The sequence below is a fragment of the Rattus norvegicus genome, chromosome 10 (assembly GCF_036323735.1).
Source record: "Rattus norvegicus strain BN/NHsdMcwi chromosome 10, GRCr8, whole genome shotgun sequence".
Taxonomy (NCBI): domain Eukaryota; kingdom Metazoa; phylum Chordata; class Mammalia; order Rodentia; family Muridae; genus Rattus; species Rattus norvegicus.
This window is the reverse complement of record NC_086028.1, coordinates 59,645,308-59,657,591: the sequence shown is the minus strand read 5'-3', so window position 1 is coordinate 59,657,591 and position 12,284 is coordinate 59,645,308. Positions and strand designations below refer to the sequence as shown.

Genomic DNA, 12,284 nt, shown 5'->3' with positions numbered 1-12,284 from the left:
CCGATGCTTCCCTAGTTTTTCTTCTATTAGTTTGAGTGTGTCTGGTTTGATGTGGAGGTCCTTGATCCACTTGGACTTAAGCTTTGTACAGGGTGATAAGCATGGATCGATCTGCATTCTTCTACATGTTGCCCTCCAGTTGAACCAGCACCATTTGCTGAAAATGCTTTCTTTTTTCCATTTGATGGTTTTGGCTCCTTTGTCAAAAATCAAGTGACCATAGGTGTGTGGGTTCATTTCTGGGTCTTCAATTCTATTCCATTGGTCTATCTGTCTGTCTCTGTACCAATGCCATGCATTTTTTATCACTATTGCTCTGTAATACTGCTTGAGTTCAGGGATAGTGATTCCCCCTGAAGTCCTTTTATTGTTGAGGATAGCTTTAGCTATCCTGGGTTTTTTGTTATTCCAGATGAATTTGCAAATTGTTCTGTCTAACTCTTTGAAGAATTGGATTGGTATTTTGATGGGGATTGCATTGAATCTGTAGATTGCTTTTGGTAAAATGGCCATTTTTACTATATTAATCCTGCCAATCCATGAGCATGGGAGATCTTTCCATCTTCTGAGGTCTTCTTCAATTTCCTTCTTCAGTGTCTTGTAGTTCTTATTGTACAGATCTTTTACTTGCTTGGTTAAAGTCACACCGAGGTACTTTATATTATTGGGTCTATTATGAAGGGTGTCGTTTCCCTAATTTCTTTCTCGGCTTGTTTCTCTTTTGTGTAGAGGAAGGCTACTGATTTATTTGAGTTAATTTTATACCCAGCCACTTTGCTGAAGTTGTTTATCAGCTTTAGTAGTTCTCTGGTGGAACTTTTGGGATCACTTAAATACACTATCATATCATCTGCAAACAGTGATATTTTGACTTCTTCTTTTCCGATCTGTATCCCCTTGACATCCTTTTGTTGTTTGATTGCTCTGGCTAGAACTTCAAGAACTATATTGAATAAGTAGGGAGAGAGTGGGCAGCCTTATCTAGTCCCTGATTTTAGTGGGATTGCTTGGAGTTTCTCTCCATTTAGTTTAATGTTAGCAACTGGTTTGCTGTATATGGCTTTTACTATGTTCAGGTATGGGCCTTGAATTCCTATTCTCTCCAGGACTTTTATCATGAAGGGGTGTTGAATTTTGTCAAATGCTTTCTCAGCGTCTAATGAAATGATCATGTGGTTTTGTTCTTTCAGTTTGTTTATATAATGGATCACGTTGATGGTTTTCCGTATATTAAACCATCCCTGCATGCCTGGGATGAAGCCTACTTGGTCATGGTGGATGATTGTTTTGATGTGCTCTTGGATTCGGTTTGCCAGAATTTTATTGAGTATTTTTGCATCGATATTCATAAGGGAAATTGGTCTAAGTTCTCTTTCTTTGTTGGGTCTTTGTGTGGTTTAGATATAAGAGTAATTGTGGCTTCATAGAAGGAATTCGGTAGTGCTCCATCTGTTTCAATTTTGTGGAATAGTTTGGATAATATTGGTATGAGGTCTTCTATGAAGGTCTGATAGAATTCTGCACTAAACCCGTCTGGACCTGGGCTCTTTTTGTTGGGAGACCTTTAATGACTGCTTCTATTTCCTTAGGAGTAATGGGGTTGTTTAACTGGTTTATCTGTTCCTGATTTAACTTCGGTACCTGGTATCTGTCTAGGAAATTGTCCATTTACTGCAGATTTTCAAGTTTTGTTGAATATAGGCTTTTATAGTAAGATCTGATGATTTTTTGAATTTCCTCTGAATCTGTTGTTATGTCTCCCTTTTCATTTCTGATTTTGTTAATTTGGACGCACTCTCTGTGTCCTCTCGTTAGTCTGGCTAAGGGTTTATCTATCTTGTTGATTTTCTCAAAGAACCAACTTTTGGTTCTGTTGATTCTTTCTATGGTCCTTTTTGTTTCTACTTGGTTGATTTCCGCTCTGAGATTGATTAATTCCTGCCTTCTACTCCTCCTGGGTGTATGTGCTTCTTTTTATTCTAGAGCTTTTAGGTGTGCTGTCAAGCTGCTGACATATGCTCTTTCCTGTTTCTTTCTGCAGGCACTCAGCGCTATGAGTTTTCCTCTTAGCACAGCGTTCATTGTGTCCCATAAGTTTGGGTATGTTGTACCTTCATTTTCATTAAATTCTGAAAAGTTTTTAATTTCTTTCTTTATTTCTTCCTTGACCAGGTTATCATTGAGTAGAGCATTGCTCAATTTCCAAGTGTATGTGGGCATTCTTCCTTGATTTTTATTGAAGACCAGTTTTAGGCCGTGGTGGTCCGATAGCACGCATGGGATTATTTCTATCTTTCTGTACCTGTTGAGGCCCGTGTTTTGACCAAGTATATGGTCAATTTTGCAGTAAGTACCATGAGGAGCTGAGAAGAAGGTATATCCTTTTGCTTTAGGATAGAATGTTCTATAAATATCCGTTAAGTCCATTTGGCTCATGACTTCTCTTAGTCTGTCTACATCTCTGTTCAATTTCTGTTTCCATGATCTGTCCATTGATGAGAGTGGGGTGTTGAAATCTCCCACTATTATTGTGTGAGGTGCAATGTGTGTTTTGAGCTTTAGTAAGGTTTCTTTTATGTATGTAGGTGCCCTTGTATTTGGGGCATAGATATTTAGGATTGAGAGTTCATCTTGGTGGATTTTTCCTTTGCTGAATATGAAGTGTCCTTCCTTATCTTTTTTGATGACTTTTAGTTGGAAATTGATTTTATTTGATATTAGAATGGCTACTCCAGCTTGCTTCTTCTGACCATTTGCTTGGAAAGTTGTTTTCCAGCCTTTCACTCTGAGGTAGTGTCTGTCTTTGTCTCTGAGGTGTGTTTCCTGTAGGCAGCAGAATGCAGGGTCCTCGTTGCGTATCCAGTTTGTTAATCTATGTCTTTTTATTGGGGAGTTGAGGCCATTGATGTTGAGAGATATTAAGGAATAGTGATTATTGCTTCCCGTTATATTCATATTTGGATGTGAGGTTATGTTTGTGTGCTTTCATTCTCTTTGTTTTGTTGCCAAGACGATTAGTTTCTTGCTTCTTCTAGGTTATAGCTTGCCTCCTTATGTTGGGCTTTACCATTTATTATCCTTTGTAGTGCTGGATTTGTAGAAAGATATTGTGTAAATTTGGTTTTGTCATGGAATATCTTGGTTTCTCCATCTATGTTAATTGAGAGTTTTGCAGGATACAGTAACCTGGGCTGGCATTTGTGTTCTCTTAGGGTCTGTATGACATCAGTCCAGGATCTTCTGGCCTTCATAGTTTCTGGCGAGAAGTCTGGTGTGATTCTGATTGGTCTGCCTTTATATGTTACTTGACCTTTTTCCCTTACTGCTTTTAATATTCTTTCTTTATTTTGTGCGTTTGGTGTTTTGACAATTATGTGACGGGGGGTGTTTCTTTTCTGGTCCAATCTATTTGGAGTTCTGTAGGCTTCTTGTATGTCTATGGGTATCTCTTTTTTTAGGTTAGGGAAGTTTTCTTCTATGATTTTGTTGAAGATATTTACTGGTCCTTTGAGCTGGGAGTCTTCACTCTCTTCTATACCTATTATCCTTAGGTTTGATCTTCTCATTGAGTCCTGGATTTCCTGTATGTTTTGGACCAGTAGCTTTTTCCGCTTTACATTATCTTTGACAGTTGAGTCAATGATTTCTATGGAATCTTCTGCTCCTGAGATTCTCTCTTCCATCTCTTGTATTCTGTTGGTGAAGCTTGTATCTACAGCTCCTTGTCTCTTCTTTTGGTTTTCTATATCCAGGGTTGTTTCCATGTGTTCTTTCTTGATTGCTTCTATTTCCATTTTTAATTCCTTCAACTGTTTGATTGTGTTTTCCTGGAATTCTTTCAGGGATTTTTGCGATTCCTCTCTGTAGGCTTCTACTTGTTTATTAATGTTTTCCTGTGTTTCCCTAAGGGAGTTCTTCACATCTTTCTTGAAGTCCTCCAGCATCATGATCAAATATGATTTTGAAACTAGATTTTGCTTTTCTGGTGTGTTTGGATATTCCATGTTTGTTTTGGTGGGAGAATTGGGGTCCGATGATGGCATGTAGTCTTGGTTTCTGTTGCTTGGGTTCCTGCGCTTGACTCTCGCCATCAGATTATCTCTAGTGTTACTTTGTTCTGCTATTTCTGACAGTGGCTATACTGTCCTATAAGCCTGTGTGTCAGGAGTGCTGTAGACCTGTTTTCCTGTTTTCTTTCAACCAGTTATGGGAACAGAGTGTTCTGCTTTCGGGCGTGTAGTTTTTCCTCTCTACAGGTCTTCAGCTGTTCCTGTGGGCCTGTGTCTTGAGTTCACCAGGCAGCTTTCTTGCAGCAGAAAATTTGGTCTTACCTTGGTCCCGAGGCTCAAGTTCGCTCGTGGGGTGCTGCCCACGGGCTCTCTGCGGTGGCAGCAACCAGGAATACCTGTGCCGCCTCTTCCGGGAGCTTCAGTGCACCAGGGTTCCAGATGGCCTTTGGTGTTTTCCTCTGGCGTCCGAGATGTATGTACAGAGATCAGTCTCTTCTGGTTTCCCAGGCTTGTCTGCCTCTCTGAAGGTTTAGCTCTCCCTCCCACGGGATTTGGGTGCAGAGAACTGTTTATCCGGTCTGTTTCCTTCAGGGTCCGGCGGTGTCTCTGGCAGGGGTCCTGCCGCTCCTGGGCCCTCCCCCACGGGAGCCCAGAGGCCTTATACGGTTTCCTCTTGGGCCAGGGATGTGTGCAGGGGTGAGCAGTGTTGGTGGTCTCTTCCGCTCTGCAGCCTCAGGAGTGCCCACCTGACCAGGCGGTTGGGTCTCTCTCTCACAGGGTCTGGGAGCAGAGAGCTGCTGCGGGCCGGGATCCGAGGGTGTGGGACTTCCAGTAAACACAGAACGTGCCTGGTCCTGGAGGAATTCTGCTTCCGTGTGTCCCAAGCTCACCAGGCAGCTTTCTTGCAGCAGAAAAGTTGGTCTTACCTGTGGTCCCGAGGCTCAAGTTCGCTCGTGGGGTGTTGCCCATGGGCTCTCTGCAGCGGCAGCAACCAGAGAAAAGTTGGTCTTACTTGTGGTCCCGAGGCTCAAGTTTGCTCGTGGGGTGCTGCCTACGAGCTCTCCGCGGCGGCAGCAACCAGGAAGATCTGCGCCGCCCTTTCCGGGAGCTTTCGTGCACCAGGGTTCCAGATGGCATTTGGTGTTTTCCTCTGGCATCAGAGATGTCAGCAGGAATCTTTCTTAAAATGAAGGTCTCCTGGGTCTTGCCTATCAGAGCAAATCCATTGTGGATTTTTAATCTAAGTTGGACTATCTAAGGAAGATCACCTGCTAGTTATTAGCTTGTCCTATGTTAGCTCCTGACACCTACCCACTCCCCAAGGTTTATATAGTCCTTGTTCCCCCCAGGAAGGAGAGATGTTTCACTGTAAACTGTCTGTAGAGAAGGGTGTTTCTCCCACACTCATACCCACCAAAATTGTGCCTGACTCATCCTCCCTAGCTAAGTTTCATTCCTTTCAGTCCAATCTGGTGCACAGGGGTGCTTGGATTCCCTGAGGGCAGAGGCAGACTCAGTGCAGATATAATAGGAAAGGCATGGAGACTGGGATAGGTTCATCTAAGACTACGGGCTCTGAAAGCATGGTTGTGATATCATTTTTGACAGGTACAGAAAGCTTAGGCTGGAAGTAGGATCAGTCTGCAACCCTCCAAGGCCCCCATGCTTCCCACTCAAATACCCCAAGACTCCCAAAATAACTCCATCAGGTAGGGACCAAGTGCTCAAGCATATAATTCTGTAGGGAGTATTTCATGTTCAAAGCAGAACGAAATCCAATGACCAGTATAAGACAAACCAAAGTTGAAAAGTCTAGCTCAGCATTGGCTTGTCATTGTATTATGACATTCCTATAACAATGCCGCAATAGTTTCCCCCCCATTTTACTCAAGGTTTATTTAGGAAAGTATATTTACTTTCACAACTAATTTTATTGATGTTTAGTTTCTGCTGTCACTGATAATGCTCACAATAGTATTTTCAGTTTTATATTTAGGAAACAAACTACTGAACAATGAAAAGCCTCTGTATTCATATAATAAATCCTTAAGCAAGAGCTTTGCCGACTGTTGTGATTTGAGAATAACTTCCATAAGCTCATTGCTGAGTGCTCAGTCCTTAGTTGGTTGAACTGTGTGGGAAAGATTAGATGGTCTAACTTTGCTGGAGGAGTTATGTCATTAGGGAGCAGGCTTTGAAGTTTCAAAATCCCACATTATTCCTGGTTAGTTCCCTCTTTCCTTGCCTCATGCTTGTGGATCAGATGTAAACTCTCAGCTACTGCTCTAGCACCATGAATGCCTACATGCTGCTATGCTCTTGGCCTTGACAATCATGGACTCTAAACCTTCATACCTGTAAAGCCCAAATTAAATGCTTTTTAAAATAACTTGCCTTGGTCTTGGTGTTTTTCCATGGTGATAGAAAAGTAGAGCCTACTACTGCCTGATTCCTAAACCAGTAGAAGTCCCAACTGCATTCTAAATTCTCATATCCACAAATAAGTTTACCTTTCATCCCTCACCAAAGAAGCTTCTCTTTGCAACAGACAGAGAGTATCACAGAAATTTATAACTGGTCAAAATACAGAGAACACAGACTTTAGGGTGCCAGTCTTCAACTGATACATCTACAGTATTACTTCTACATCTAAGGTTTGGGGAACATCAAGGAAGAGAATCAGAAAGACTGTGAGAACTAGAGGGCCAGGCTGTTTGCTGTGAAGTAGTGTCTTCTCCTGATGGCAGGGAGTTACACAAATGGAATCTTAACAATGTGGTTGCCTAAATAAGACCTATGTAATGAGAACACCAGGTGACATTTCAATATGGCTAAAGGAATTTCACCAGGCCCTAAACCAGACAAAGAGCTTCAGGCAATTAATGGCTGCTAAGAAAGGAAGAGAAATCAGTGTTCCCCAGGGATGAGCCCCTAATTGGTTTTCTAATCCCAAGTGGTCAGCTGTAAACACACACATATATAAGCAACACTGAATGGACTCAGTAGGTTGTATTTATATGTACATATAACAATAAAGAAGAAGTCAAGGATTTGAGAAGGAATGGGAAGGTACAAGGTGGGTTTAAGGAGGAAGAATTAGCAGTGGGAATGATGTAAATATAGTACTAATAAATTAAATTATCAAAAATGTTAAATAAGATAAACATAAGAGCCAGTACTGTACACTAAAAATAGATCTAAAAGCACTCACTGTGAGGTCAATGAGACTCATAAAAAGATACGGAGAGGGAGTCTATAGCATTGGTGTTACAACTATGTTCCTTAAAATGGTAAAATGCATATTTAAACTCTAGTCCTCAGATTCCTGTGTGGCTATAAGAAAATCACCGAATCACATTAAAACTCAATTTATTAATCTGTAAAATGGGAGAAATATAGGCACATCACAGAATCATTGGAAAGACTGATTAGAACTTAATCAACCCAATGAAAAGTTCTTGGCAAATGAATATAGAAAACATGTGATAAATGTTATTTACTATTACTAAGTTACTAAAAGTATTGGCCATCCCCAACAGGGAACTCTGGGTATTGTTAAATTTAATTCTCATAGAAAATTTAAGGAAGGAAATCATGTGCCTTTCACAGAGAAGAATGTGGAGGGCCAAAAAAAGGATTTCTTAGCATTTGCTTAGAAATGGAGGATGTGTTCCTCCACCCCACAGAGCAGGCACTACCTCTGGGGTTTGGGCAGATAATCAATTATCTGACAGAGTAAAGGGTGTGAAGGTCAGATTGCACAGCTGCTTAAGTTCCTTCTTTCATACTCTATGCTAAGGCTCCTGGTCTCAAAAGTCTGCCATGAACCCACAACAGGGAGCAACTTTGCCACCCCCCAAACCTCCTGTTTTTCCCAGCACAGTGCTTCCATGGCCTCTCCTAGGATCATCACATGAATCTCAAGACACAGTCCCTCTGGCCCTCACTAACAAGGCTCTAGGTGGGAACACATTTTATCCTTGAGGATTTACTATGGTTACAATGAGCCTCTTTTGTGCTCGCTTTGGCAGCACATATACTAAAATTGGAACGATACAGAGAAGATTAGCATAGACAATGAGCCTCTTTTGATTAGTCTCCTTTCTTGGGTTTCTCCTTCATTCCCAGATCCAAAGCAGCTTCTCTCCTCATCCAAAAGCTTAGAAACCAGCCTGCCTCAGTACCCGAATTCTATTTATGGGAGGCATGTAAAGGAGCTACACTCTCAGCTGCAAGACCCTGATGGAGTCCTGGCTCCATCTATAAATCCCTGAGTGACTTGGGGACAGCAGACAGCCTTTTATGCCCCTGTCTGTTAAACCTTGTGTCCTATCTCCTCCGTGTGTCTGTAGACAATATGAAGGTGAGAACAAAGACATAGGAAAAATTCTGAATCTGTACTATGGTGTGAAACTCCTCTGTCGTACCAGGGTAGTTTTTATTAGGGCTTGTGTTTTAACCTGACCCTGTCTGTTCTCAGCCCTCTTTTCATTTCTTGGGACTAATTTTGAGGTCCCAAGAGGCTGACATTATTATGGAAAGTCCCCAGGACAGAGATTACTCTGAGTCTGTTTTGTTTCTCTCTCTTATATAATATGTATATAGAGAGAGCCCCCTTTCGCTTTCACTGAAGCTGAATGAATTTGTCTGTTTCTTTGTGTGTTTCACATCCTTTCCCACTAAGCCACACTGGTCTCTGTGCCATCACCAGGTGAGTTTTCATGGTTCTTCCTCTACCCTTAAGTCACAAAAAAGGAACTTAGGCAGTTTCTCAGAGAGAGAACCTTCCTGACTTTACAGATATGTTGATTAGTGTCTCAACAGCAAAAAGATACCTGAGGTAAAAAGTCTTCTCCAAGTGAATGCAAGAACAGATCAGCATCAGCGGTGGTCCTCACCACTGATGGTCCTCTCAAGATCCCATCAAGCACAAACATCCTGCATTGTGCTGTTAGTTGACTGTCCATACTTAGTCTCTTGTTGGTTTAAATCAAGGCAGCAACTACCATTTCTGTGCCATGATATGACTGGGTTTTATTTGCTTTTATCTGACTGTAAAAATGATTTGAAAGGTGTTTGTTGGCATGTGGCTTGCTAAAGGGTTGCTAGTGGGTTCACGATCTGTCTAGAGTCATCTCAACTACAAAGAAACCTGTGTTTCTCACTCAACTGGTATCATCTTTCATTCAAAGCTCTTCAAAGTCTAGCTCTTCCCAATTCACAGTGGTCCCATTAAAATTACCTTTTCTTAATCCTTGTTAGCCACCAATGCTTTTTGTCTGTTAACAAAAATGCAGTCCTTTATTTATTTGTGAAGTGGTGCACAGACACAGAGGATCCATAAGTATAGACCACAAAGAGAAATCAGATGTGGATTTTGCTCTTGAATTATACTGGAGCGATTACATCAACACTTAAATTATTTCTATAAGATAAGTACCATGTAAAATATAACCAAAGTGCATAAGAAATATTGAAGACATAAGTGTCACTTTGGAATGGGGAGGAACTTGTCAGGGTAGTGCTCTGGAAGCGGCATCATTCGTACCGAGTTGTGAAGATGTGGTCAGGAGACACTATAAGTGCATTCTATGCAGAGAAACTAACAGAAGCAATGATGAGGATACAGGAAATTAAGAAAGGCAGCTCTGACTGTGACCCATTAGGGAGGTCATTCGAACTTGAAGTACTTGCCTGCAACACAAGACATTGGAGTCCACATAGGTTCAACCATAAGGATTATGGGTGAATTTTGAGTCATGGAGTGGTTCAGAGAGCTTCAAGGAGAAGTTAAGAAAGGCAAGGCCTTGAACCCTTGAGATTCTGGGATTAACTGCAGTGTTAGTAGTTAGGAGCAGGGACTCTGGAGGATGAAACCTGCCTGTGCCTCTTCCTGATGTATGCTCATGTTTTTCTTGATGAGAAGCAAAGATTAAAATAGTAATTCCATGCTGATGTGAAGGAATTATTATCTTCTGCATGTGAAGTCCTTAGAGTAGTGGCTAGCCCAAGCAAGGTCCCCAGCTTGAGTGTTGTCAGAGAATGCCCCAAGAAATCTGTCCACATCCAAGGCCTTGGCTGTTGCAGAGAAAGAGAACACAGTTTCTCCTTTGCTCAGTTCATTGTGCTGTGGGACTCAGTAGGTTTCCATGGTCATCTCCAGATGCTAGCACCAAAGAGCATTTAAAAACAGTGTCAACTGTAGACAATGTGGAAAACTGAAACAAACAAGGGAATAAATGCCACCTTTGTTATAGCCACTGGCAAGATTGGAATCCCCCCACCCCTGTCTCTCTCTCCCTCTCTCTCACCCTCCCTCCCTTCATGCTTTCCTCTCTCTCTCTTTCTCTCTCTCTCTCTCTCTCTCTCTCTCTCTCTCTTTCTCTCTCTCTCTCTCTCTCTCTGTGTGTGTGTGTGTGCATATCATTCTCTTAATATTATACCATGAGTGTTTCACTTCTTTAGGAAAACAAAATAGTGAATTATTTTTCATTGTTTCCTGTTTATGTACACTGGTGGCATATAAGTAAATAAGGACTTCTTAAATCTTAACTCCTATTGTCTTGACTGCACTTTTTCTTCCAGGTAAACCATTTTTTTCCCCATTATACAACCTTTCCTTTATTTCTCAAGATTTACAATGTTAATGCTACAAAATTTATTTAAAAATTAAATATAAGGGTGACACCTACTCTGTTGTCATTCTCCAAGGATAATCAGATGTTGCCTTCTAGAAAATCTTACTGTGTCACAGTAGCCAAATACTGGGTGTTTTTCTTTAGCATGAAGAGTTGGATTGGCTTGTGAATTGTGTGAACAGTAGACAATTGATCTGATACACCTTACAAACACATTAGTCACTCAATCACCCCCAGTTTCTTTAAGAGCTAAACTCAACATCAACAACGTTATACTTTTCAAATGATTTTTCTTATTTTTTGAGGTCATTACATAATTATATCATTTGGAGGGAGAGAAGGGAATAGATGGAGTGATGAAAGTTTCCCTTTTAAGTATTCTAATTGTACATTTTACAGTAACTATGGTTCAAATTTCCCCATCTCACTGAGAGGTCTGCTTGTTTTTCTCCTTGCATGCTTCTTTAAAGGAACCCATGCAGCAAGTTCCTAAAGCCAATGGAACCACTGTGGCTGAGTTCATCCTGCTGGGTTTGGTGGAGACACCAGAGCTGTGGCCAGTTGTCTTCATACTCTTCCTCTTGGCTTACATGACCACTGTTGGGGGCAACCTGAGCATCCTGGCAGCTGTCTTGGTGGAACCCAAACTGCACACCCCCATGTACTTTTTCCTGGGGAATCTGTCAGTGATGGATGTGGGGTGCATCAGTGTCACTATTCCCTCCATGTTGGTTCGGCTCTTGGCCCGCAAGCATACAATTCCATATGGAGACTGCCTCACACAACTCTTCTTTTTCCATCTGCTGGTTGGGGTTGACTGCTTCCTATTGACAGCCATGGCTTATGACCGTTTCCTGGCCATCTGCCGGCCCCTTACCTATAGCACCCGAATGAACCATTCAGTCCAGAGGATTTTGGTGGCCTCATCCTGGGCTTGTGCCTTCAGCAATGCACTGACTCACACTGTAGCCATATCCACACTTCACTTCTGTGGCCCCAATGTGATCAATCACTTCTACTGTGACCTTCCCCAGCTCTTCCAGCTCTCCTGCTCCAGCACCCAGATCAATGAGCTGCTGCTCTTTGGAGTGGGTTTCATAATGGCAGGAACCCCCATGGCACTCATTTTCACCTCCTACATCCACGTGGCAGCTGCTGTTCTGCGAATTCGCTCTGCTGAAGGTAGGAAGAAAGCTTTCTCCACATGCAGCTCTCACCTCACTGTGGTGGCCATATTCTATGGCACAGGTATCTTTAACTACATGAGACTTGGCTCCACCAAACTTTCAGATAAGGATAAAGCTATTGGGATTTTCAACACTGTAATCAACCCTATGCTGAACCCACTCATCTACAGCCTCAGGAATCCTGATGTTCAGGCCGCCCTCTGGAGGGTACTCACAGGGAGACGGCCGGCAGCTTGAAGAGGCTGCAAGGTTTCACTCTACCTATTTCCTTTAAAATTAAAGCTGAGCATGGGATGCCATGTATTGTCAAACCGTAGAACCATTTGTTCAGAACTCTTTCCATTTCAGAGCTTTATTTAAGGGATGATAATTATTGTTGCCCAAAGAGGGTATACATTGGTATAGATGATGGTGAGTACATAGGTTCTCCCAAGTCTGCCATTTGATGA

General features: G+C 41.9%; 1 protein-coding gene and 1 pseudogene across 1 annotated transcript; both read left to right on the top strand.

Annotated features, from left to right (window-relative positions):
* Nucleotides 1-8,025: 8,025 nt before the first annotated feature.
* Nucleotides 8,026-8,084, top strand: LOC120095377 (U6 spliceosomal RNA; annotated as a pseudogene).
* Nucleotides 8,085-11,124: 3,040 nt separating this feature from the next.
* On the top strand, nt 11,125-12,072 carry Or3a1 (olfactory receptor family 3 subfamily A member 1). The gene has a single exon (NM_001001351.1). The coding sequence runs from the start codon at nt 11,125-11,127 to the stop codon at nt 12,070-12,072; it is 948 nt and encodes a 315-aa protein (NP_001001351.1).
* The last annotated feature ends 212 nt before the right edge of the window (nt 12,073-12,284 follow it).